The sequence below is a fragment of the Myotis lucifugus genome, unplaced genomic scaffold, assembly GCF_000147115.1.
Source record: "Myotis lucifugus unplaced genomic scaffold, Myoluc2.0 scaffold_255, whole genome shotgun sequence".
Taxonomy (NCBI): Eukaryota; Metazoa; Chordata; class Mammalia; order Chiroptera; family Vespertilionidae; genus Myotis; species Myotis lucifugus.
In genome coordinates this window covers 1,024,601-1,049,785 of record NW_005871303.1, presented here as the reverse complement: position 1 = coordinate 1,049,785, position 25,185 = coordinate 1,024,601, and the positions used below count along the sequence as shown (strand labels likewise).

General features: G+C 56.3%; 1 protein-coding gene across 1 annotated transcript in view; it reads right to left on the bottom strand.

The window, feature by feature from the left end:
* JAKMIP3 (Janus kinase and microtubule interacting protein 3) overlaps positions 1-21,539 on the bottom strand; it is a 30,243-nt gene extending 8,704 nt beyond the window's left edge. The window contains exons 1-12 of the mRNA XM_023762651.1: positions 21,391-21,539; positions 19,439-19,687; positions 15,781-16,278; positions 7,270-7,389; positions 6,630-6,776; positions 5,735-5,866; positions 5,124-5,159; positions 4,257-4,316; positions 2,503-2,631; positions 1,553-1,681; positions 405-488; positions 81-143 (exon numbers count right to left, since the gene is read on the bottom strand). Of these exons, the coding sequence (XP_023618419.1) occupies positions 81-143; positions 405-488; positions 1,553-1,681; positions 2,503-2,631; positions 4,257-4,316; positions 5,124-5,159; positions 5,735-5,866; positions 6,630-6,776; positions 7,270-7,389; positions 15,781-16,278; positions 19,439-19,573 (1,533 nt within the window). The 5' untranslated portion in view covers positions 19,574-19,687; positions 21,391-21,539. The remainder of the gene's footprint in view (positions 1-80; positions 144-404; positions 489-1,552; positions 1,682-2,502; positions 2,632-4,256; positions 4,317-5,123; positions 5,160-5,734; positions 5,867-6,629; positions 6,777-7,269; positions 7,390-15,780; positions 16,279-19,438; positions 19,688-21,390) is intronic.
* Between the last annotated feature and the right edge of the window lie 3,646 nt (positions 21,540-25,185).

Genomic DNA, 25,185 nt, shown 5'->3' with positions numbered 1-25,185 from the left:
GACCCGCACTCGTCCGTGAGCACAGAGACATCATGCTTTTCCTAGGGGACCGGCCGGGCTCCGGGACGGGTCAGGCGCACCTTTTCCACAAGCTCTTGGTTCCTCCGGTACAGGGCTTGCTTCTCTCCGATCCACTTCATGTCCTTGAAAATGAAATGGACACGGAGGGATAAATACCCTGCAGGGTACAATCATACAGCCAACATTTAAATCACGGCTCCGCGGAGCAGAGGGTTTGACAGACGGGCGCAGCACCCAGCTCCCGAAGCAGCCGCCTCAGGACAACTGTCACCCTGCTAATGACAACCCATGACATCACCCACTTCTTGGGGGTCCTGGATAGAGACAGGAGGGGCCAGCCCTGCTTCGGTCAGACCCATGTGCCCCGCTGTGGACGCACTCACCTGGCCCTCCTCGGCCAGGGCCTTCTCCAGGTCCTCTATCTGTGTCTGCGCTCTCTGCACTTCTGCTTGGAGCTGCTCACGGGTCTGTGGGACCGGAGGAGAGACATCAAATTTTCCCTAAGAGCCAGGACATGCCCGCATCACAGAGGTTCAGAGGGCGACGGCGGGTTCAGCTAGCGGGGGAGTGGCCGTTAGCGGCTTTGCAAGGATGCTCCGCGAGGAAGGACCTCACGGCTCACGAAGGGAGGCCCTCACTCGATACGGGGATGATGTGTGATTCGTTCTGAGGGATTGTTAGGGGAAATCCTCCGGTGCAGGGTGAAGCAGCCAAGGAGGACTGGGCCTGCGGGGTGCGGGCCAGGCCTGGTCCAGTCCCTGATGACAGTGCGACCACACTCAGAGGGGCTTGCAAAGCAATCGCAGCCCAGACCCCGACAGAGCCTTCCCTTCAACGTGCGCCCTCTGCCGGCCCTGGGTTCCCTCCTTTTCCAAGCCTATCCCTTGTTTACAAAACCAGCCGCCTAAGTGCCACCGGGGCTTCCAGGGGGCCCAGCCCCCCTCCTGTGAGTTAATTCCCTCTGATGTCTAAACCACAGGGCGCTCCTGCTCCCCTGGGCACAGTTTCCAGGGCAAATGGATGAAAGCGTTTGGGGCCAGCTGGGCACAGGGCCTGGGAGGGGTCCCTCAACTCGAGGCCTCCTCTCCCCTCAGGGGCAGCAGGTGGGCACAGCATCTGAGCTCAGCATGTGTTGGATGAATGAATAATCTCAGCAAATTTCAAAACCTGAGCTCAAATGCTGGCCCTCCCTCACCTCTGTGCCTCCGCTAGGGGGCAGCACCGCTGCCAGGTGTGCAAGGAAGGCGGCTTCACCTTCAAAGAGCTGCACGCCCTACGACCTCCACAACAGCCCGGAGCAAAGCAAACGAACATGCTCTCTGGGGGTTCACCAGCACAGCTCTGCCAGGCCCCAGCCCAGCCGAGCCAGCGCCGGCTCCCCCAACACTGGTTCCTAGTTGTCTGGGCACGGGTCACACTGAGGTGGGGGGAGTAAGTGAAGGGCCCGGGCGGGAAGGTGGGGTGATGCCTATGTCCCTGCCTCGGCCGGGGTCAGGTGGGGAGGTCCCACTGGAGTGGAAGTCAGTTAGACCTTAACTTCTCGCTCTGCGTCCAGCGTCCCTCCGACCTGCTCCTGCAGCAAGGCGTACGCGCGCTGCAGGGCCTGGTACTCCATGGTCAGCTGCCGGAACCGCAGCTCCGTCTCCTCCTTGGCCATGCCCTGGAGAGGCGCACAGACACAGCGTCAGCGCCTGGCCTTGGCCTGGGGGCCCGGGAGGTGAGTCTGAGTCCCTGGGCTGGAAGGCCAAGGCCAGGACCCTGCTGGGCTTCCACCTGGAGAGGGCAGGAGGCTGCTGCTGCCTCCTGAGGCCCTACTGGACCCCGAAGGGTTCGCTGCTCAGAAAAGAAGCCAGAGGTCTGCGTGGGAGGGCGGCCGTGTCTGAAGCAACCAGGCCCAGGAACCCTAACCTGGCCCAGCTCCCCCAGCCCCATCCTGTTCCCTGAGGCTTATGGTGGCAAGTGTGCTGCTGTGTCTGAGAGCGCTGAGCAGCTCCCTGGCCCTGAGGCACCCACCAGACCTACCAGGGGCGGCCCCACCATGGCCTCAGTGCCCCCTGGGCCTGGTCCAGGCAGTGGACCACCGGCCACACCTTGTCCCCTGGCCGCAGGGCAGGACCAGCCAGGCTCAAATGGCTGCCTGGATCTGAGGTTGGCATCCTTCCAGAAGAAGGGACTGTCGGTGGGACACCCTGGCCATGTTTTTATCAGAGAGTTTCTGCTGCCCATGCACATCCTGGCGTGTGCCCTTGGCAATGGTGCTGACCCCGGCTGGGGTTCAGACCTCCCACATGCAGCCCCTTGAGAGGGCGGGAGCTCTCTTCTCTGCACCTCTGCAGAGGGAGCACTAGACGGTGAAGCAGATGGAGCGTGTGCTCGGAGAAAGGGGCGGCCAGCAGCTGGGCAGCAGCAACAGGAGTGTTTCTCCTGGTGCCAAACTCTGCAGGGAGCAGCGCCCACCCCTGCCCCTGCCCGCCCCCTCACCTCCTCCAGGTCATCGTCTGGGGTGCACGGGGTTTGGTCCGTCCTGTCGGTTTGGTAGGATATGGAAGAGCCGTCAGATTCCAGGGAAGCCTCTTCATCGTATCCGAAGAAGGTCTCCACGACCACCGGCTTTGGTCAAAGGGACAGCGTTAGGTCAAACCCAGCGGGGCCGAGCCGCCGGCCCCAGGGGCCTCTGCGCCGCTCCCGCCGGCTCCTCTGCTGCCCGGCTGTGGGCCAGCTGCAGGGCCACACCCCAGCGCACGCCAGGCTCCATCGCGGCTGCCCAACCTCAGGGCAAGGGGTTGCCATGTGGTCCTTCTGGAAGTGGGGCTGGCGCAGGGCCGAGGGGCTGGAGGTCTGTGGAGAGGTGGGCCACCTTCATGGTAGGGGCTGAGCACGGCCGCGGGACCAGCTCTGCGGGGCCCAGGGCAGCGGCACTCGGATGCCACTGTGTGGGTGACATGCCACAGGGCTAACAGTGAGCACTAGCCTGGCGTCCAGCACGTGGCCCCGTGTCTCGTGATTCATTTTTATTGTGTTTTCAAAGCATCGTCCTCGGCAGATTAGAATAAAAGTAAAAACAAGAGCCAAAGCTGGTCCTTCCCCAGCTCGTGGGAGAGCCCGGCCTGAGGGACACCCCACAGCTCCCCTCTGACATTGGCAACCCAGGCTCCCCTCTCCCCCGGACCCTGTGTGTGCCCGCTCATGGCCGGTCCACTGACCATCAAGGCTGGAGTGTGTGGTGGCAACCAATGTCCTGCCCTCGGCCCTCAAGCCCATCCTGCCCACCGATGGCTCCTGACTCACCCGACCTGTCCTTCCTCTCATCTCACGGAGCACCTGGCCCAGGTGGAGAGAGAGCCTCCCCCAGCCCGTTCACGCTGCTAGAGCCGGCTGTCGGGCTCTCGGCCTCAGAGAGCCCCTACACACCCTCAAATGACCCGACACCTCTCAGGCCTCCTGTGGGCCTTTCTCACAGCTCACATGAAGCTGATTGTTCAAAACCTAACAAAAACACACATGCTCTGCAAAAAGCAGGACATGAGTCAGGTCCTTAGGCAATGTCTCCCAGATGCCCCCTAATAAAAATCACAGGTTTATCACAAAGGATTGTGCAGCAGAGAAATGACCCAGGTCTTCGAGGGAGGGGCCTGCATGGGGCCTGTGGGTGGGTGTGGGGTAGGGGCTGCAGCCTGCAGATCCTCAGGGCCCCAGGGTCCCAGGCTGGCTCCTCCCCCTCCTTATTATTGTCATGAGTTCATATCTTCTCTTGGAAATGTGAAAGAAATAAGGCTGGCCCTAGCCAGTTTGGCTCAGTGGATAGAGCATCGGCCTGCAGACCAAAGGGTCCCGGGTTCGATTCTGAGCAAGGGCGTGTTTCTCGTTTGTAATGTGTAAGGAGGCCAGCCTGGGCCCTGGTTGGAGTGTGTGCGGGAGGCTACCAACCGATGTGTCTCTCTCACATCAATATTTCTCTCTGTCTTTCCCTCTCTCTTCCACTCTTTCTAAAAAATCAATGGAAAAATATCCTCGGGTGAGGATTTAAAAAAAGAAAAAGAAATACGGCTGGATTTTTAAATTTGAAAGTATGAACCGAATTATTTCCTCTGGGTCCTGCCTTGGTTATATCACAGTAACAATTTTTAGAAATAAAAAATCATTTTCTTTTCATTTCCAAAGGAAGAGATTCATTGCTCGCAGGTGGCTTTTAAAACACATGTTTTCTGTGCACCTACTGACATCCTCTCACTGACCTTGGGCAGCTTGGCCATCTTCTTCCTCTGTTTCCGAAATCTCAAAAGCTTGTCACGCTCCTGCAGAAACCAGTGGAAGAGATGCTTTGAGTAATTGCACAGTTCTATCAGTTTCAAATACACGGTCAAGGTTCCGTGCTAGCATGGGTGGCTGTAGACAGGCTGGCGTCCTAGCCACACTGACATGAACACGCTGAGCCCACGGCCTGCCCAGGAGCCTGCAGGTGTGGACGGCTCGTCCCCACTCCTCGGGCTGGAGGAGGGCCTGGCCTGTTTAGGCGGCTCGGCTCATCACACTCATCGGCCCCCCAGCTTCTTTTACGGCGGTGCTTGGCTGGGGGCCCACGTGGGGGCAGGGGATTTGAGTGGCAGGAACAGAAATGGGACCCGGGGGGGACGGATGAGCCAGCCCCTGCGGCCTCTGAGCAGATGCCTGCACATGGGGAGCCCACAGATGTGGGCATGGACCCCACGAATGTGTAAGGAGGCCAGTGGCCTGCTTCTCTCCGGGGAGCGAGGCTGCATTTTTGTGACCATGACCGAACCAACCAGCCCAGCCCGTGGGTGCATGCCGGCAGGGCCGGGGACCCCCCGGTGGGGGGAAGGGCCCCAGAGAGGAGAGCCCTCCGACCTCTGGTTGAATAAGTGACTCAGTACTGAGCAGAGCTGGGCACTGCCACCCACCAAAGGGGCACATGTGGCCCCCTGGCAGGTGGGCGTTCTCGGTCACCACGGCAAAGCCTCACAAAATCCCCCTGGGAGCTGGCACGGCCACCTGTCTGGCCTGGAAGGAGCCATGGGCACAGGCGGGGTCCCAGGAACAGGGCACCAGAAAGAGCGAGCACAGGCAGTGCCGAGTGTACTTACTAGCACGCTCTTCACGTAGCCGGCCGTTTCCAGGGTCTGGAAGAGAGGACATTTGCCTGGAGACTCAGAGAGCAGACCCCCGAGTCCCGCACCCCCCAACCTCTGCCGCTTCCTGACCGCAGCATGGCCCCCTCACCCCCTGCCCTGGGAGGGACGGCCTCACTCGGCCCTGATGGCCCTTCCTCCCGCCCTCAGCTGATCCCAGGCCCCGTGACCCGCGGAAGCACCCAGGGCCCTCAGTACACGGCGAACTGGCCTTTTGAAACTTGTGTTGATTTTTTCCCTTCCTGTCCCCCATAAGTTCTTATACTTTGATTTGGGGTCCTGGCCTCCAGAACTGGGAGGGAATACGTGGCTGTTGTTTTGAGCCCCGGGTTTTGGTCACCATGGCCCTAGCGCTGGTGTTGTGGCTCCTAAAACCCCTGGTCCCGAGGGGGCCATGGCCAGCGTGACTGGTGCAGGGACCCAGCCGAGACGAACCCAGGGAGGGGCCCGGAGGACAAACAACCCCGCCTCCTGTGGGCTCCTCTGGGCAGACCCCCAGGGCCAGGGGCTCCGGGTGGAACCTCCAGGGGGCAGCAGAGAAGGGAGAGAAAGGAGCTGGACGGCACCTTGGACAGCTCGTCTATGAGGTTCTGCTGCTCCACAATTTGGAGTTTCAAGAAGTCGATTTCTCTCTCATCCTGACTCTGATCCAGGTCGTTTAAGGAACTGGGTCTCCTTATGATCCCGGCTCTTTGTCTCTGAAAAGCCAACCAGACCATGTCACTCACAGGGTGGAGCAGGGCAGTCCGACTAGGCGATGGGAAGTCAGGGTCCTCCTGCTCTCTGCTCAGGCCTTGGAGCAGCCGGCTGTAGAGCCCGGGAAATCGAGGCTGCATCTTAGCACCTGAAACGGGGGAGGGCTGTGCGGCCTGGCTCGGGGCCCATGGGGAAACATGTGAGCTGTCCATGCCAGTTCACACCCCCCGGCCATCCCCAAAGTCAGAGTGTAAAAAGAAGGGGCTCTGCACAGGAGGGTGTGGAGGGCACTCCTCCCACCTCCCCCCTTTCTCACGTCCCTGGTTAAACTCTCACTCAGGGCCTCTGGGGCCCTCAGGGGCAGAAGAAACCCACACGACACCAGCCAATCACCCCCCACCTGCTTAGTGGTGGCGGCAGGAGTGAGCACCCCTGGGCCCCTGGTCGGTGCCCCTGCCCGGTCGGTTTGTTCCTTTCTCACAGCCAGTCCTGGGCTCCCACCACCTCTGCTCCAGGCACTCAGAGTTGGAAGGTGGCCTGGGGGTGGGGGTGTGACTGCTCAGAATCTTACTCCCTGTCACCCCCCAGGCAGGCGACACCCAGACCCTCACCTAAGGCCCTGGTAGCTCCTATCCCCACAGGAGACCAGAGGCTGGAGCCAGAGCCGGAGGGCCACCGGGATCCTGTCAAACCTCGTGGTGGGAAGCGGAAGAGGTTGTCATGGTTACCCTCCTGCTGGCTGACGGACAGGACAGGGCCCCTTACCATTTCTATGTTCTCCTGAGTGACAAATTTTAACTTGTTTTCCATCCGACGCAGCGTGTGAGACAGGCTCTCGTTTTTCCGAGTGAGGCGCTTGTTTTTATCCAGCAGTGGCTTATACTGGCTTTCAGCTTCTCTTAAACGCTTTAGCTGAAAGACAAAATTAGTGACAAGCACGATTGTTTTAGGTGTGACGGAGAACCAGCAGGTCACCCTCTGGAACCTGCAAGCTGAGCAGAACAAGCTTGGCGACAGCTGAGGGTTGGAGTCGAGTCCAGTCGGAGCTGGGGAACCAGGACCCCCGGGAGCCTCAAGCAGCTCTCATCCAGGGGACAAGCCACTCAGAAACCCCAGTGGCTGCAAGGACTGACGGTGATGGCGCCCCTGCAGGCGGAGGTCCTCAGATAATGCGAAGAACGGAGGATGCTTTTGCCCAATGATGCAGAGCAGGGATCAGCCAACCAGGGTCTGAGGCCCATAGCTGGCCCTCAACCTGGTTTTGTTAACGGTTTTATTGGAAACAGCCAAGAGGCCTCGGCACAAGCCCACCCTTGTCACCATCGCTCCTTTCCACGAGGAACTGGGAAGTGGGCTGCAGCCCTAAGCCCACGGACCCAGCCCCACCCCCGTCGGCTGCGCTCACCAGCTCATTCCTCTCTTCGGACAACAAGGCGTTCCGGTCCTCGAGTTTCCGAATGATGGCGCTTAGCTCTGCGATTTTAAGTTGGAAACGCCGGGCATCCTTTTCATCCAACTGCTGTTCCTAAAACAGAAATCAACTGCAAATAACTGTTCGCAGATGCAGACGGAGAAACCTTGCAAATCCTAACAGTGTGGAGACCAGAGCACTTTCGAGTCTTGATGGCTGGAGACCCTGGATGGGCGGTGGGCGAGGGACCCTCCTAGGGGCTGGGGCGCCGTGGTGGCAAGCCGTGAGATGGGACAGAATGCAAGAGCAGAAATGTCAAGAAAATGCAAATGTGGAAGGTGAGGGCATGCAAATGCAGGCACCCCAACCACAGCGAGCCCAGAAAGCATCGGAACCAGCCCACACACGCCTCAGTCTCTGCTGTCTGCACCCCAGGCAGGGTCTGGCCCCCAGGCAGGGTCCGCACCGCAGGCGGGAAGTCACCTCCCTAGCCTTCTAAAGTGAGCTCAGGTAGACGTTGGACTAACGACTCTCAAAAGCTGCTTCCCCAAGATTATGTTTCTGAAAGGTCACTTTGGAACTTCAGGCAAAAATCTGTGACAACATTTTAATTCAGTTTGAGAGCCTCTGGGGTTCGCACAATCTATCGGGGATCATGCCAGGGCAGGCGCTGTCTGATTCAGCTCAGCCATGTATAATAGGATTATCAAATGTCACTTTCTACCCTGAAATATCACCGTCCTAGGGCTGGCTCAGCTTCACACTGGGTTTTGTCCTAAAGCAAACGGGTGCCCAAAAGGACAGAGGAATGATTCCTCATTCAGCAGGTGCAGGAGAGGCTAGGGGCAGACCCAGACGGACCTCGGACCTCGTGGAGGGTCCGTGGAATTCAGACCCTCCCCTCCCCCCCGCCCCCGACTTCCCAGGACCACCCAAGAGGGCTCTGAATGAGGAGCGGCAATGAGGAGATGAGTGGCGTCATGGCCGGGCAGCTGTTGGCCCTGTGCCATCCTGGCGGGCCAGGGAGGAGCAGGAGAGTGTCCCGGTTACGTGAAAAGCGGGTGGGTGGGCAATGGGTGATGTGAATGGCGGAAATCACTGCAGGGGGGTCAAATTCAGGATGAGGGGAGCAGGGAGCCGGCCTTCCCGGCAGAAGGCAAAGCCTGTGTGTGGACAGGGAAGCAGCTGAGCCTCATGTCCCACCAGCCCGGGACAGGAGCCAGCACCAGCCAATACCAGGGACCCTCATCAACCTGGGGGGTCCAGTGGCTCAGATGGGCTCCAGCGGGAAGCCCAAAGTTTTGGGGGTCCACGGCAGGGGGACCATGTGAAGGCAGGGCTACACACTACGTTAACAAGGAAGGAAGGACAAAGGCTACCCGCCCTCTTGGCCGTGCCAGAGAGCCGAGGGGCCCGGGGCCTGGCTGGCGGGCTGCAGGCACAGTTGGTGTTCCAAGGGTGGGAGGGCTCTGGCCATGGACACGGCTCCCTGGGGAGCTTCCTCGCAGGGACACGCAGCCGAAAGCGTGCGACGGGGAGGTGCTTACAGGGCTTCCCGAGTGGTCTGAGGCGTCTCCTGCACCGCTTGCATAAGGAAGTTCCCGTCTGGGGCTGCCCAGGTGCCGATCAGCCTCTTTGACCTGGGACAGCTGCTCATCTAGAGCCTCTTTTTGGAGCTGCAGTCTCTGCGCATGCCCGGCTTGAATCCCTAACTCTCTCTCCAGCACGAAGACTGCTCTGTCCTTAAATTTTATCTCCTCCATCTACAAGGAGAACAGAACACAATCACACAGGCAGGCAGGATGCAGATCTGTTACCATAGCAACAGGCAGAATGCACAAGCATCAGGAGGGGTCCCCCCCAACACACGGCAGCCCTCCCCACTCTCCCTGTGCTCAACCTCCTAACAGCTGTGAGGAGCCACCTGCCTCCCAGCCCCTCCTCCTGGAGGCCATAGGTGCATCTGAGGCCCAAGGTGGGCTGCCCTCAGAGGGGAGGGCAGAACCAGCCCCACCACCGCCCACTCCTCAGACACGCAGACGCGGGTGGCCTGGGCATCATTACAAACGACGCTAGATTTGCAAGAAGACTCGGTTTAAAACGTATTTCAAACAACAGAGCAGGATAGGGCGTCTCGTTGCTTTGCGCGCTGTTTAAGGTTACAGTAAGCTAATAAATCAGCCGTCTGCTGAAGTCAGCTGGGAAACAAAGAGATGAGACGTCTAATTAGCCCAGATCGCAGCATTCATGGGGAAGCGGTGAACTGAATAGAAAAAAGAAAAAGAAATCCTTAATTGCTAAATTCCCATTTACTGGAACTCACAGAAATGCAGAGGCAACACAGTCAATTAGTGGAAACAGAGAGGCCAGTGAAGAGAAAACCAGATTAACACGCAGCTATATCCTGTGGCCTGACATTTCCCCTCTTACGGAGATACTTCGCAAACATCCTTTTTCTTTCACCAGGAAACAAGGAAATCAGTCTCTGCTTACTCATCCCACTTCAATCCGCTGCTTCAGAGGGCGGGCGGGGTTTGATTTTTTAACGATGGGAAACTCACTTTAAGATCACAGTGTCGGGAGGGGAAGTTGGGGGTTAATGGGGGGATGAGGACACATTTATAATACCTTAACCAATAAAGAAATTAAAGATTAAAAAAAAAAGATCACAGTGTCTCCCAGGGGGTCCTCCTAAGGCCCTGGGTCTCTCGCATGCAGTGTCTCCACTGAAAATTCTCAGTCAAGGGCACGTTTCTATATCTTCTACTCCTGTCATAGTCACCTGCTGCTTACCCACGGGGACATGTTCTGAGAAATGCCTGGTTAGGTGATTTTATTGTCCTGTGAACATCACAGAGGCACATAAATCCAGACAGTACAGCCTACTGCTCACCTGGGCTACATGGTACAGCCTACTGCACACCTGGGCTACATGGTACACCCTACTGCTCACCTGGGCTACATGGTACAGCCTACTGCACACCTGGGCTACATGGTACACCCTACTGCTCACCTGGGCTACATGATATAGCTTACTGCTCACCTGGGCTACATGGTATAGTCTACTGCACACCTGGGCTACATGGTACAGCCTACTGCTCACCTGGGCTACATGGTACAGCCTACTGCTCACCTGGGCTACATGGTACAGCCTACTGCTCACCTGGGCTACATGGTACAGCCTACTGCTCACCTGGGCTACATGGTACAGCCTACTGCTCACCTGGGCTACATAGTATAGCCTACTGCTCACCTGGGCTACATGGTACACCCTACTGCTCACCTGGGGCTACATGGTACAGCCTACTGCTCACCTGGGCTACATGGTACAGCCTACTGCTCACCTGGGCTACATGGTACAGCCTACTGCTCACCTGAGCTACATGGTATAACCTATGGCACACCTGGGCTCCATAGTTTAACCTACTGCACACCTGGGCTACATGGTATAACCTACTGCACACCTGGGCTACATGGTATAACCTATGGCACACCTGGGCTCCATAGTTTAACCTACTGCATACCTGGGCTACATGGTATAACCTACTGCACACCTGGGCTACATGGTATAACCTATGGCACACCTGGGCTCCATAGTTTAACCTACTGCATACCTGGGCTACATGGTATAACCTACTGCACACCTGGGCTACATGGTATAACCTACTGCACACCTGGGCTACATGGTATAACCTACTGCACACCTGGGCTACATGGTATAGCCTATTGCACACCTGGGCTACATGGTATATAGCCTATTGCACACTTGGGCTACATAGTATAGTCTACTGCACACCTGGGCTACATGGTCTAGCTTTCTTCCAGATGCCATTCATACACTCCTTGGTGACACCACCCAAGCTCAAGCAATGCAGTCACAGACGTTGTGATCCTTCCAGAATTACATCAGTGTCTTCTCAGCACCTTCCTCCATTGCAGCAGTAGCTTGGGCAAAGGTCCTCCTCAGGTAACAGGCCTGAAAAGCTGCTATAACTCCTTGATCCACGGTTTGATCAAAGAGGGGGTGTTTGGAGGGAGAAGCACCATGTTGATATTGGATGGAGATCACCAAGGAAAGGAGGATGTCCAGGAGCGTTATCAACCATAAGCAAATCTTGAAAGGTATGTTGTTCTCCACACAGTACTGCTGCTGGTGTAGCAATTCAGGAAGGCGTCTCGGAGGAGGAGCCGGGTCCTCCTTCACTTCTCGTTGCTCCCATAGGAGACCTGCAGTAAGATGTCTGAAGGCCCTGGGTTCTCACTGTGCCCAATCACAAAGGGTTTTGACCTGTAGCCTGTAACATTGCCCCCAAACAATGTCCTTAAAGACCTTGAACCCTGGCATCCACCTGGCCTCCTTATGGGTGAAAGTCCTTTCAGGCATCCGTTTCCAGAATCGGGAGGTTTCATCCATACTGAATATTTGCTCAGGGAAGTAACTGTATTCCTCCTCTATCAGGTTATCTAGAGTTTCCAACAATCCTCAGCTGCCTTCACACCAGCATGCTCAGACTCGCCACTCACTCTCACGTTACGGGATGAGTAACAATTCTCGAATCGCTTAAACCACCCAGAACTAGCAGCAAATTCAACACCGTAGTTGGATCCAGCCTGTCCTTTCAACATCGCAAACCTTTTGCTTTGGCCGTGGTCATCATGGTGCGGAGAGGGATGCACGTTTGCATCTGGTCTTCAGCTCAGGTCACTAGAAGTTTCTCCATGTCTGATATAGGCCCTCCTAGAATCTTGGTTAGTCCCATTGCTTCGATTAAGCAGACCCTTCAATTGCCTCCATCACTTGGTTCTTGTCCATGATCGTAGCTGTGGTGGAATGGGACACGCCTGACTGGGGAGCAACCACCATCCTGATTTTCCACCTTCGTGTCCTTAATCCCTTTCCTTTTCTTTCCAGGGCCCCCACCTCACCTCACCACCAAGAACTCCCCCTGCCTCACCCCCTCACTCCCAGTTATAGGAGGTATAGAGAAATGGCAGGGCCCGGCTGGCATGGCTCAGTGGTTGAGTACGACCTATGAACTAGGAAGTAGGTCACAGTTTGATTCCCAGTTGAGGCCCAGGCCCAGGTTTCAGGCTCGATCCCCAGTGTGGGGTGTGCAGGAGGCAGCCAATCAATGATTCTCTCTCATCATTGATGTTTCTATCTCTCTCTCCCTCTCCCTTCCTCTCTGAAATCAATAAAAATATATTTTTAAGAACATTTTTATTAAATTCATTAGTTAATAAGGGGACAAGTAAACGTTGCAGCCAATTTGAATGAGGATTTGATCTAAAGAGAGTTGCACCGCCAGCCTGGCAAAGACCATTTGCAGTGTCTGAGGAAGAGTCATTTGTCCATCTGTGGACAGGAATGGCTGCATTGCTAAAGGTTTCCTCCAGGTAAAGGTCTGTCTCTGCAGAGTCTAGAGGTCAAAGGTAAAGGGGCACATGGTGTGAGCTCGGATCGCCCTCAGCATTCTTACAAAAGGAGACGGAAATCTTCTATTTCTTTTCTTGCTTATTTCAATCTTCCACAGTTTTTCCCTGTAGACTCCACAGTCAATTTGGGGACTCTCCTTTATTTATCATTTTGACGTTCTTTCCCCCCATCGTCCCCGGAATCCACCCTGGAGATGCTGGGTCCCCAGGGCCATTTTTGGCCAAATTTTCACTCAAAGCGGAAGGGAAGGAATGGACTTGTTCCGTGCCTGCCTGGCTCTGATATCAGTTTTCTGTGAGCTCAGCAGGCCCCCCTCCCCAGCTGAGGTTGTATGGAAGACTCAGGGGCCAAGAAAGGTCCAGTTACTCTTGAAGAACAAAGCTAGAGAACGCTCCTCCAGAAATCAAGATGTATTATAAAACGGGAATAATTTAAAAATGAGCTCCAAGAGGAGCTGTGATAGAACAAACTAGAAAGCCCACTCATAGAATAATGAGGTGGCCCTGTGGATTGGGGGAAAGGTGGTCTTTTTCATAAGGGCTGCTGGGACAGTTGTATATCCATGTGGAAAACGTATAACTGGACCCCCACCTTACAGCGCGCGTGCACACACACGTGCGCACACACAAATGCACACATACAACCCAGGCACGGCAAACACCTATGCATGAAAGATAAAGTTCTAAAAAGATAACACTTCATGGCTCCAGAATAAGAGAATTTCCTAAACAAGACACGATAAGCACCAGCCATACAGGAAAAGATCAACAAATTAGGCCACGTTAGAATGTAAAGTTTTAGATCATAAAATGGCACCACGAAGAACAGAGAAAGCTAAACCAGTGTGAGGAAGGGGCTTGCATTTCCATATACATTTTAGAATCAGCTTCAGGAAAGCTGCTGGGATTGACAGGCGTTGTTTGCTCCTTATATTAATCCGGGGAGAAATGCCATCTAACAATGCTGAGCTTCCAATTCATGAACGTGGAATGTCTATTTACTTGTTCAGTTCACCAGTCCATGAACATGGAAGCTCTATCTTTGTTTATTCAGCTTACCAATCCATGAACATGGAATGCCTATTTGTTTATTCAGCTCACCAATCCATGAACATGGAATGCCTATTTGTTTATTCAGCTCACTTTTAGTTTCTCTCAGTCGAGTATTGTAGTTTTCAGAGTTCAAGTCTTGCACATCTTTTGTTAAACTTCTAAATATTTTATTCTTTTTTATGCCATCATGATTGGAATTTTTTAAAATTTAATTTGAATTGTTTGTTATTACTACATAAAAATACAACTGATTTTTGCATATTGATCTTGTGTCCTGAAACCTTGCTGAAGTCATTTAAAAGGTTGTTTTGGGCTCGGCTGGTGTGGCTCAGTGGTTGAGCGTTGACCTATGAACCAAGAAGTTTAGGAATGAAGTTCCATTCCCGGTCAGGGCACATGCCCTGGTTGCAGGCTTGATCCCCAGTGGGGGTCATGCAGGAGGCAGACAATCAATGATTCTCTCTCATCACTGATGTTTCTATTTCTCTCTCCCTCTCTCTTCCTCTCTGAAATCAAGATATATGTGTATATATGTATGTATATATACATATATTTTAAAAAGAGGAAGCTAAGGGGAGGATCTAACGCCTGGGAGGGGACAGGTCACCACCCCAGTAGTTCTCCCGAGACACTGCCCACACCCATAAAAGGCAGTTCCCTCCATTTGGGTGCCCATTTGTTCCCATGATACCTGGTCAATGTAATTTAGGGAGGCCTGGAGTGGGCGGGTGGGGGCCAGAAGAAGGGCTGAGATGGAGGAATCTGAAAGTGAAAGCTTAAGCATGTTTTTGAGAATTTGGAACAAATACCAGGAGAATCTGCTAGAGCTGCCTCTGGGGCGTCTGTGTCAGGGGTAAGGGGCCACAGGGAACTGCTGGCTCTGTGTCAGCCTTCAGTTAAGGAGATGAGGCCACCTATCTCCTATGAACACTGAAGCCAGTCGATGAATGAAAGGGTGGTGCGGGGCTGGACAGCGGTGCTGACGTGGCACCAACACAGGGCTGGGGGGTGGAGCCATGGGGGAGCATGGAAAGGGGACACTCTGGAAAAGGAAGGTCTGGGGCCCCCGTGCACACACTGTGGCAGAGTCGTGTCTGCCTCACAGCGCTCAGTTTCCCTCCGGGCCATGGGTCCAGAGGGCTGCAGCCCTTCTGGGACGTTCAAGGCGACAGCACCGTTTGGAAAACAGAGCCCCAGGGAAGTAGGGGCAGGTGGCCTGGGTGCAGGGCCAGGCTGTGCCCCATGGAGGGGCATCCAGGGTCCTGGGTGTCACCAGCAGAGCCAGCCGGGTCCTGATGAACCGCACACTGGGACGTGGGGCATGCCTCTAACGCTGACCTCCATTTCCCCAAATCACCAAGGAGGTCCCGGCTCCAAGGGGTGAGGAGAACCGGCACAATCCCTCAGGATTCCTGAATATTCTCCGACTCCCCAGCCCTGGGGCTCTGAGGACACTGACTCCACGGGGCCTGCCAGGGGACACGGTCTCTGACCACAGGATGCACAGGTGCCCATGCCTGACCTGCAAGATGGTAACTTCATGCCATCCAGCCTCCGAGCATGCACAGGGCACAGGGACATCAGGATGGCCTCAGGGACATGCCACCACCCCCTGTCCTCGTGGTTTCACCTCTCTGGACCCAGTGAGCTGGACAGACGGCAGAGCCCGCCCAGTGATGGAAGAAGTGACTGTGCCAGCAGAGCACTAGCCCTGCTTGGCTTGCAGCCCAACCTGCACTCTAAGGAGGGGAGGCTTTCATGACGTTGCAGGCATCCTGTTCTGGCCCAAACGAGACCCAGGATGTAAAGCTGGTTGGAGAGGGGCAGAGGGAGGACCTCTGCCTGCCAGCTGGCCCTTCCGACCTATCCTCGCATCCGCATGTCCCAGGACCAATAGTGATGGTGTGAGTGCCCGTGCCCAGAAGCAGGCCCACCACTGGCCGCCCTCCCGTCCCCGGTCCCCAGTCCCCCTGCCTTCGCCGCCCCTCCCCTACCCGCCACCTGCAGCCCACGTACCAGCCTGCGGATCTCACGCTCACACTCCTTCTTGATGCGGGAGATCTCCTCCTGGTGCAGGTGGTACACGCTCCGGATCTCCGCGGCCTTGATCTTGTCGGCCTGCATGACCATAGTCAGCGCCTCCTCCACCTGCCGCTTGGCCCCCTTGAGCTCCAAGATCTCCTGCTGCATTTTTACCTTCTCCACCTCGAACCCCTTCTTGGCCTCCTCCTTGGCCTCGGACAGCAGCCCGGTCTTGACCTTTTCGGGGCCGCCGTCGCGCAGGGCGTGCAGCAGCGCCTGCAGCCGCTGGTTCTCGTTGTCCTTGATCTTGATGACGCGCAGCAGCTCGGCCTCGTGCTGGCGCAGCAGCGTCTCGCGCACGGCCTGCAGCTCCTTCATCTTCTCCTCGTGCAGCTTGCTCTTCAGCTCCGTGAGCAGGACCGCGTTCTTGTGCTGCTCGTGCTCGCGCACCTGCTTCAGCTCCTGGTTCTTCTCTCTCTCCACCCGGCTGACCTGCAAGACAAGAGCGAGGCTGGGTCGTCCCCGAGCAGCCCCTGTACTGGCCAAAGTCTGGCCACTGATTTTACAAAGTTTTGTTTGCAAACTGGGTTGCTGCTTACATTCAAGAATGTCTCCTTAAAATGCAACTGAGCCCTAGCTGGTTTGGCTCAGTGGATAAAGCGTCAGCCTGTGGAGTGAAGGGTCCTGGGTTCGATTCTGGTCAAGGGCACATGCCCTGCTTTCGGGCTCGATCCCCAGTGTGGGGCGTTCAGGAGGCAGCCAATTAATGATTCTCTCTCATCATTGATGTTTCTATCTCTCTCTCCCTCTTCTTTCCTCTCTGAAATCAATTAAAATATCCTATATAACAAAAGCCTAATATGCTAAGTGTCCGGTCGTCCAGTCGGCCATTCAACCAATCAAAGCGTAATATGCTAATGATATGCTAAGGCCACTCAACTGCTCGCTATGACATGCACTGACCACCAGGGGGCAGATGCTCTGACCAGTAGATTAGCTTGCTGCTGGGGTCCGGCCAATTGGGACTGAGCGAGAGGGCCGGACACACCCTGGAGCCCTCCTGTGGTCCCTCCCCGGCCCCAATCGTGCACCAGTGGGGTCCCTCGGCCTGGCCTGCACTCTTTCGCAATCTGGGACCCTTCGAGGGATGTCGGAGAGCCAGTTTCGGCCATATCCCGCAGGCCAGGCTGAGGGACCCCACCGGTGCATGAATTTGTGCACCGGGCCTCTAGTATTAAATAAATAAATAAATGAAATGCCACTGAAACAGGACCGAGTGTCATAGGTGGAGCTGTCTCTGCACCCACAAGTGTCACAAGAGAACTTGGGCTGGAAGGTCAGGTCCACGGCATCTGCTCTGCGGCTCTGCAGGGACAGGCCGGTGAGGAGGTGAAACTGTCGTCTCTTAAAGGAACCTGTGTGGAGGGTGGGCAGGACATCCTGGGCACAGCATGTGGGAACAGGGGCGCTCTTGCCCTTTGCCCAAATAATAGGTGTTGCACTTACCTCCAATGACATTCCTGGCAAATGGGGACACCAAGCTGTCTAGATGGCGTCTGATATATAGGCCTTCGGAAAACTCAGATTTTTTACTGAATGTTTTATTTTCATCTAGAACAGTGGTTCTCAACCTTGGCTGCACATTAGAATCACCTGGGAATCTTTTAAAAATTCTATTTCTGGGCCTCATCCTCCGGAAATTCTGTTTCTTTGTTACTAATGTTGTGGCCCCACCCCATAACAAAGAAACAGAATTTCCGGAGGATGAGGCCCAGAAATCAGGATTTAAAAAAGATTCCCAGGTGATTCTAATGTGCTGCCAAGGTTGAGAACCACTGATCTAGAAGCTGTGGCCATGGCAAAATGACTCCAGCTCTCCAGCCCACCCCAAGCTCCTTGCCCCCCACCCCCTCCCCCGCTATTGGAGAGAACCGGGGGGGGCAAGACTCCATGTGGCATGAAGGGTGGGTGGAATCCAGGCCTGCCTGGGTCCATGTGGGCCAGACGATGGGAGAAGCCTGCCACCCAAGCCACAGCCCTCGCCGCCTCTCTCCAGCTCACAGAGGGTGCCACCTGCTTCCTGCAGGACCCTGAAAAGCAGTCGCCTGACAGACACCTGACCCTTAATTGTCCAAACAGACACCCCTCCCTGCCCCCCAGAATCGCAGTGCCATCCGTGGATCTGGAGCCCAGCTTGCCTTCCCTCCTAAGAGACGACATAACGTTCTCCTTCATGAAAGCTTCGTGGATGGGACTGAGCAGAGAAGGAAAACGGTGTGATGTGCGTCGGGTTATGGATGGAGAGTGGAGGAGAAACAAATCCAAAAGAGTTCAAGGTGAGAAGGGGCTTAATCCTGACTCTGATCCAGGCTGTTGGGAGTGACAAGGAGGCCACACTGAGGTCACCTTGCCATCCAGTGCCCTGGGCTTTGTCACAAGAAAGGCCCCTGCCGGAGTCAGTGTCAGACACACACGACAGGCCTGGTGAAGAAATGACACGACACCAAGCACTTCCCTCCCTGCCGTCCAGGCAGCACCCACAGCGGCCACCGTGTGGGCCCTCTGCATTCGGGGACAACTCCGCATGCCAGGCCACCCCGTGTCTGTGCCTCCACCCGTTCCAGCCAGGCAGCCGCCTGGGCCTCCCGGGGACTCTGTGACCTGCTGGCCCAGGGCAGGTGCTGACTCCTGAGCGGCCTCGAGGTCACCCTGACAGCTGCCTGCTGGTACCCGCGCTGTCCCCGGGGCTCCGGGAGCGTGTCCTCCCCAGCACCAATGGCAGCAGGTCCTTTAACTGCCCCCTTTCTACAGAGCAGGGGACCTGAGGTGGTGGGTAAGGGTCCAATAGTAAGGATGCCAGGCTTCGTGGCCCGGGGGGTCCCTGACTGAACCAGGAAGTCAGGCAACTCAGAGGAGAAACGGGCCCCAAAGAACCTGGCTCCCTCCATGGCCAGGCCTCCTAGGAGACACGTGGGGGAGACTTACAGTCTCCAGTCCACAGCCGAGGACCTTTCAAACCCTCCGGGAGAGAATCCTCCCCCCCCCCCAGTCCTCTCCCTTCACAGCCCCCTCCCACAGGCCCGTGAGCGCTTCTTAGTCCTCCTGGGATTGTACGAGGAGGGGCGAGTCATGGAGAGAGGAGGGCAGTGTGGGCAGTGGGACGGTGCTGAGTGGGCACCACCTCTGACCAGTCTCTCACCCTCCCCACCCGGGTCCCCCAGGTCCCTCGTCATCACAAGCCCAGCCTTCCCTACAGGCTGCAAGGACCCCCAAGGGCTGGGTTTCTGCGTTTGGTCCCCACACCTGGCCGCTAGAAGCCCAGGCCCGGCTGTTGCCTTCAACTAGCTGAGGGCCATGCTGGACCCGGTATATTTGGGTTCAATGCCACTCTGAACACTCCAGGGGGAAAGGACATTGCCCAGGGATGAGGTCCTGGGCTTGTCCTGGCAGCCAGGGCTGTTCCCACGTGGCTGGGGCCTCGGCCTGTGTCCCTCTGCCCCTCCCCAGAGCTGCCTGGAGAGGCTCTGGGGAGTCAGGACCAACTGGGTAGGCACTCCTGCAGAGACCTGGCTACACCCCATACCCCGCTCTGGGCTGACCCAGGGGAGCAGGGGAGGGGCAGAGAGGGGGGAGCTGGGTGTGGGGAGCCCACCTTGCTCTTCTCCTGCTGCAGCTCAATCTGGATGTCCGTGAGCTTGGCCCGTAGCTCCTCGTTGGCGGCCTGCAGCGCGGCAAGGACCTCGGCCTTGTCCCCCTTGGCTCGGCTGCCCACGCCCTTCTTGGACATGGTGAGGGGGGCCCGAGGGGCGCCGGGAGCGGGCCGCCTGTCTGGGCTGGGCTGTCCACGCCAAGCTGGGGCAGGTGTCGCCTTGCTGCCTCTCCGCTACATTTTCTCACTCACCTGCAGGGAAAGCACACCTGGGTGAGCAGCCAGCCTCAGGCCTGAGCTCGGGGCTGGTGGAGGCAGGGAGGGGGGGCCAGTCAGTCTCCCACCTGCCCTGAGGGCGCTGGCCTGACTGCAGGCCGGTCCCAGATGGCAGAGGCCGGGGGCCCTCCACAGCACCCCTGACAGGGACCCGTAGGTAAGAACCTTTACTCTCCGCCCCTTCGGTTACCTGGCTCCCTGGGGAACTAAGGGAGCATTTCCCTGCTGAGCTGTTCAAAGCCCTAGGTCTACTGAGAATATTCTCAAATATGTGACCCTGATCTTGGTTTTGAAGAAGAAAATCCTCGTGTGTTGGTCCTGGTTGTCCCACCTGGGAACCGACGGCAGAGCCAGAGGTCAGAGGTCAGAGCGGGCACTCTCATCTCCACCCCACCTGACACGTTTTCCGAGCTGATCTCATTCATACTCAGTCAGCAGCAGGATTATTTACTAATTTCCACGTTACCCATGCATCCTTCCCACAACCCTGCCAGCTCCATTTTCTCTGAACGACTGGGGAAACGGAGGCACAAAGTAATAACAACTGCTTCAAAAAAAAAAAGTGTTAGGAACCAGTTTATAAGATGCTATTTCCCTAAAACACAGGAGTTCCTGTGTAGAGTGAGGTCAATGGACACATTGTGATTCTTTTTTAAAAAATGCATATTCACCCTAACCGATTTGGCTCAGTGGATAGAGCGTCGGCCTGCGGACTGAAAGGTCCCAGGTTCAATTCCGGCCAAGGGCATGTACCATGGTTGCGGGCACATCCCCAGTAGGAGGTGTGCAGGAGGCAGCTGATCAATGTTCCTTTCTCATCGATGTTTCTAACTCTCTCTCTCCCTTCCTCTTTGTGAAAAATCAATAAAATATATTTTTTAAAAAAAAGAAAAAAATACATATTTTATTGGTTTCAGAGAGGAAGGAAGAAGGAGAGAGAGAGATAGAAACATCAATGATGAGAGAGAATCATGGATCGGCTGCCTCCTGCATGCCCCACACTGGGGATCGAGCCCACAACCCAGGCATGTGCCCTGACCGGGAATCGCACCGTGACCTCCTAGTTCGTAGGTCGATGCTCAACCACTGAGCCACACCGGCTGGGCCACATTGTGATTCTTGATTAAGTTGTAAAGAGAAGGCAGCATCCACCCACAGGGCTGGTGGGTGATGAGGACTCGAGCCTTAAACAGGCCTGGTTCTGAAGATGAAGCAAGGACCTGCAGTGCCTCCCTCTCCCCAACCCACCAGGAACCGGGAGCCAGCGGGGCCTCCCACTGGGCCGTGGTCGGGTGCCCACCACACCCAGCACTAAGTGCAGTCCCAGCCGAGCCCCCACCCCCACCCCATGGCTTCCAGACAAACGCCAGTTTGGCATATGCCACCAAAGAAGCACCCCGTTCAGGATGAGCAATGCTGCCCAGAAGGGAGCAGGACAGCGCCCCTCACAGGCAGGAGCCGGGACACAGAGGCACAGAGCATCTCCCTGGGAGAGTCTGCACATGCTCCTCCACCGTCAACTCCCGGCCGGTATGAATGCATCTAAATATAGAAGCGAGTTCAGCAGGAATGAACCTGTACAGAAAGACCTCAGTCCCCCCCGAAAACAGCAAAGCCTCTGACAATTCACCAAAGCAGCACACACATCGCCCAACCCTGACGGCCTGTGCTCTCCTCACCCGTTTCCTGGTGACCCGGGGAAGCTCAGCTGGGCCGAGGCCGGGTGCAGCTGTGCCGGCTCCGAGGGCTCTATGACTCAGCAAACAGCCTTCACTTTTCAGATGGAATTCACCAGGCTGCGCTGCGACTGCATCCAGGGGAGGGCCGGCCGCGGCTCCGGCTCCAAGCAGATGCTGTGGCAGGATCGCCAGCTCCCCGGTGCATGAAAGTGCCACACCCTGCAGACGGGCGTCTCAGGAACGCCCAGCTCCTGTCCACCGGGAGGCTGCGTGGACGGCTGCTGGGTGCGGAAGGAAGCCGTCCGCTCAGCCCTCGGGTGAAGGCAGCACCCTAGATGGGGTCCTGGGAGCTGCCCTCCTCTGTGTGCCCCCGAGGGGAAGCCTGACACGGGCAGATAGCCACACGCTCAGGTGAAAGGACAAGTGAGGACCGCTGACTCCCTGCCCACGCGCTTGCCCGGTGTCCGGCCGCTCCACAGGACCCCTCGGGCGGGTCCTCTCCTCCTTAGAGAATCCCCCTGGGGTTCGTGCAGCCATGAGGTCAACAGTATGATCTAACCTCCACTTCACTGTAAATGGCGAGGTGACAGGAGAAACTGGTGTCCCTTTAACTCCAAAGAGTGAAAATACACAAACGCACCAGACAAATTGAGGCCAGAGCCTCTCGTGCGATTGGTGAGCCCAGGCGCTCGCCCCGCGGACACCCAGCTGAATTCCATGATAAACCCCGAGATGCACCAGGGCAACGTGATCAGGGCCTGGGACGTCAGGGTCTGTAGGGTTTCCAGCTGAAGGGCGTGGAGCATCCAGCTGGCCCCATTCAATCAGGGAAACAAGACGGGTGGGCAGGGGGCTCGGCCCAGCACAGAAACTGGGCTGCATTTGGTCAGAACAACTGGGGGTCTCCCCATGCGGAAAACCGTGTGAGCCCTCTGAGTGAGGAGCCGGCGTCCCCCTCCCATTTCTAGGGGACGCGAAGCCGTCTGTCCACTGTGCTGGTCTCTCCTTAATCCTGCACCAATATCACACTGTTGGTGGTGCCAGGTCGGAAGTCTTCGTACCTGGTAAGGCTCGTCTCTTCCTCCTTGTTCTTCAAGTTTGGCTTTTTTGTCCATTTATGCTTCTCTGTCAGCTTGTCCCGTGCCCTGAAAACTCATAGATTTATGGGGAGAAGACTGGCGTGTATGGGGTGTTGGGCCCTCTTGCTTCGTTCCCCATCTGCTCAGGGCTTCCTCGTGTCTCTCCATGAAGTATCGTTTTCTCCAAAAGGTTTTACACAACTTTTGATATATTTACTCGGGTGCCTGATCTGTGTGCTCCGATCATGAATGGTATTTTTGTGTGTCCTTGTTGCCTTTTCCTTACCGTAACTAGGGGAAAGCTGGGATGTAGGAAAACCGTTGATTTCTCTATGTTGACCTGTGCCAGCAACTTGCTGAAATCTCCCAGTTCATGTCGACCCTCCCTGGAGAAGGCAGTTTTGTTCCCTCCTTCCCAGTCTTTATGCTTCCTATCTTTCCCCCACGCTGCTGTGCTGGGTGGCGCCTCCAGCACCCCGTTAAGTAGAAGCAATGATAATCAGCATCTTTCTCTCATTACTTTCTTGAAAAGAAATCTTATAGCGGGTTCCCCATCAGGGACCAGTTTGCTGCAGGATTTTCATCGATTCCTTTTATCATGAGAGCATTTATCTGTATCCAAATTTGCTAAGTGCACATTTTTTAAAAGTTTGTGAATGGGTGTTGTCATTTATCAAACGCCTTTTCTGGGACGGATAGAAGAACTGGATTGTTCTCTCTTGGTCCCTCCAGAGCCAGCCTGTGCCTGCCCCCACCCCACCCCACCCCACCCCAACCCCACCCCAACCCCAGAGCCACCTGCAACCTGACCTTTGACCTGCTCACCAGTCCTCCTGGTTGGGAGGTTCTGATCACCTCATTTCAAGCCTCAGGCTTGGGAGCCACGCAGAGGTGGCTCCTCACAGTGTCCCTAAAATGTTTCCCCTCCCGAGTGAGCAGAAGCGGACGGGAGGTCCCAGAATGATGCCGGGTCTTGGTGGAGGCTCCTTGCACCTTCAGCAGGTTTGTCTCCTCCTCCCACCCTGAGGGGCATGACAATGCAAGGATTCTGGGCTCCACACACACTCCAGAGGGGTTCACAGCTCACACACACTCGGAGGGGCTCGCAGCTCACACACACTCAGAGGGGCTTGCAGCTCACACACACTCAGAGGGGCTCGCAGCTCACACACACTCAGAGGGGCTCACAGCTCACACACACTCAGAGGGGCTCACAGCTCACACACACTCAGAGGGGCTCACAGCTCACACACACTCAGAGGGGCTCACAGCTCACACACACTCAGAGGGGCTTGCAGCTCACACACACTCAGAGGGGCTCGCAGCTCACACACACTCAGAGGGGCTCACAGCTCACACACACTCAGAGGGGCTCACAGCTCACACACACTCAGAGGGGCTCACAGCTCACACACACTCAGAGGGGCTCGCAGCTCACACACACTCAGAGGGGCTCGAAGCTCACACACACTCAGAGGGGTTCACAGCTCACACACACTCAGAGGGGCTCGCAGCTCACACACACTCGGAGGGGCTCGCAGCTCACACACACTCAGAGGGGTTCACAGCTCACACACACTCAGAGGGGTTCGCAGCTCTGGGTTCCTGCTTCCTTCTCTCACACCCTGACTGCCCGCTCCCCCACCCCCTTCCCCTGTAAATGGAGCTGGAGAGGGTCCAGCTCTGGTGCACCCAGCTCTCCAGGGCTGCGTGAAGGAGAAAGCTGCTCGGTTGGCCAGCTGGCCAGCAATTCCACTTAACTGTTTAAGCAGCAGCTCTACCCTGATACAAAGAAAGCTAAAAAAATAATAATAATAAATAAGTCACCTTCCCACTCCCCTCTGATTCTCTGGGTGCAGTCCGCTTTCTCCTTGAGGTCTGAACTCCTGTGGGTCAGCAGGGCCAGGTCGTGGGGTGGCGGCCGAGGTGCCTGGGAACCGGCTGCAGGGCCCCTGCTCTGAGCCGCAGTCCGACCGCCCACCTGCCTCCGTCCTAAAGCAAACTTGAGGCTTCCACATCCGCCCAGAGGCCACTGCTGCAGCTGAGGACCAGGCCACCTCCGTGCAGTCCTTGAGGGGAGACATCTGAGGGGTGTCCTCCGGGCCTGAGGAGGCGGCAGGAGCAGCAGGGCCGGAACCCCCCGGCCTTCCTCCCCAGAGGACCCCGTGATGGTCCCGTGTAGCCATAGTTGCCTCGTGAAACCCACCTTTACTTAGATACACACGGACCTTGGTGTTCCCAAGGTCCCTCCTGACTTGGACAAGTCGATCATTCCACCTTCATCCTCAATGAAATGGCCTCCCTCCAGGAGGAATACGATTTGGGGGCAAATCTCAGCTCATATCGAAGACTTCAAATGCACACTCCTACATGTGGGACAACGTCTCCTGCAGGCAGGGCAGACACCGGGGATGATGCTTCATCGTGAAGACGGGAGACCTCCCCGCTCTGTTTCATGGGACCTGGGCAGTGCCCGGGACCCTGCAGAGGAAAGCTCACCTGGAAGCTCAGGTGTTTGAACTCAGCATCCCGCAGGCTCCCCCGACCGGGAAGAGCCCTGATCAAGGTCCTCTCCTTGGATGTCACTCGAGCTCCTGGCACCGTGCGCCCCAGTGCACAGTGTGTACACGGCACCATTGTGCCCAGCGCTCATTAGCACATTTAACCCAAAGCCCCTGCAAAGAATACACTGCATTCATGCTGGGCAGAGCGAGGT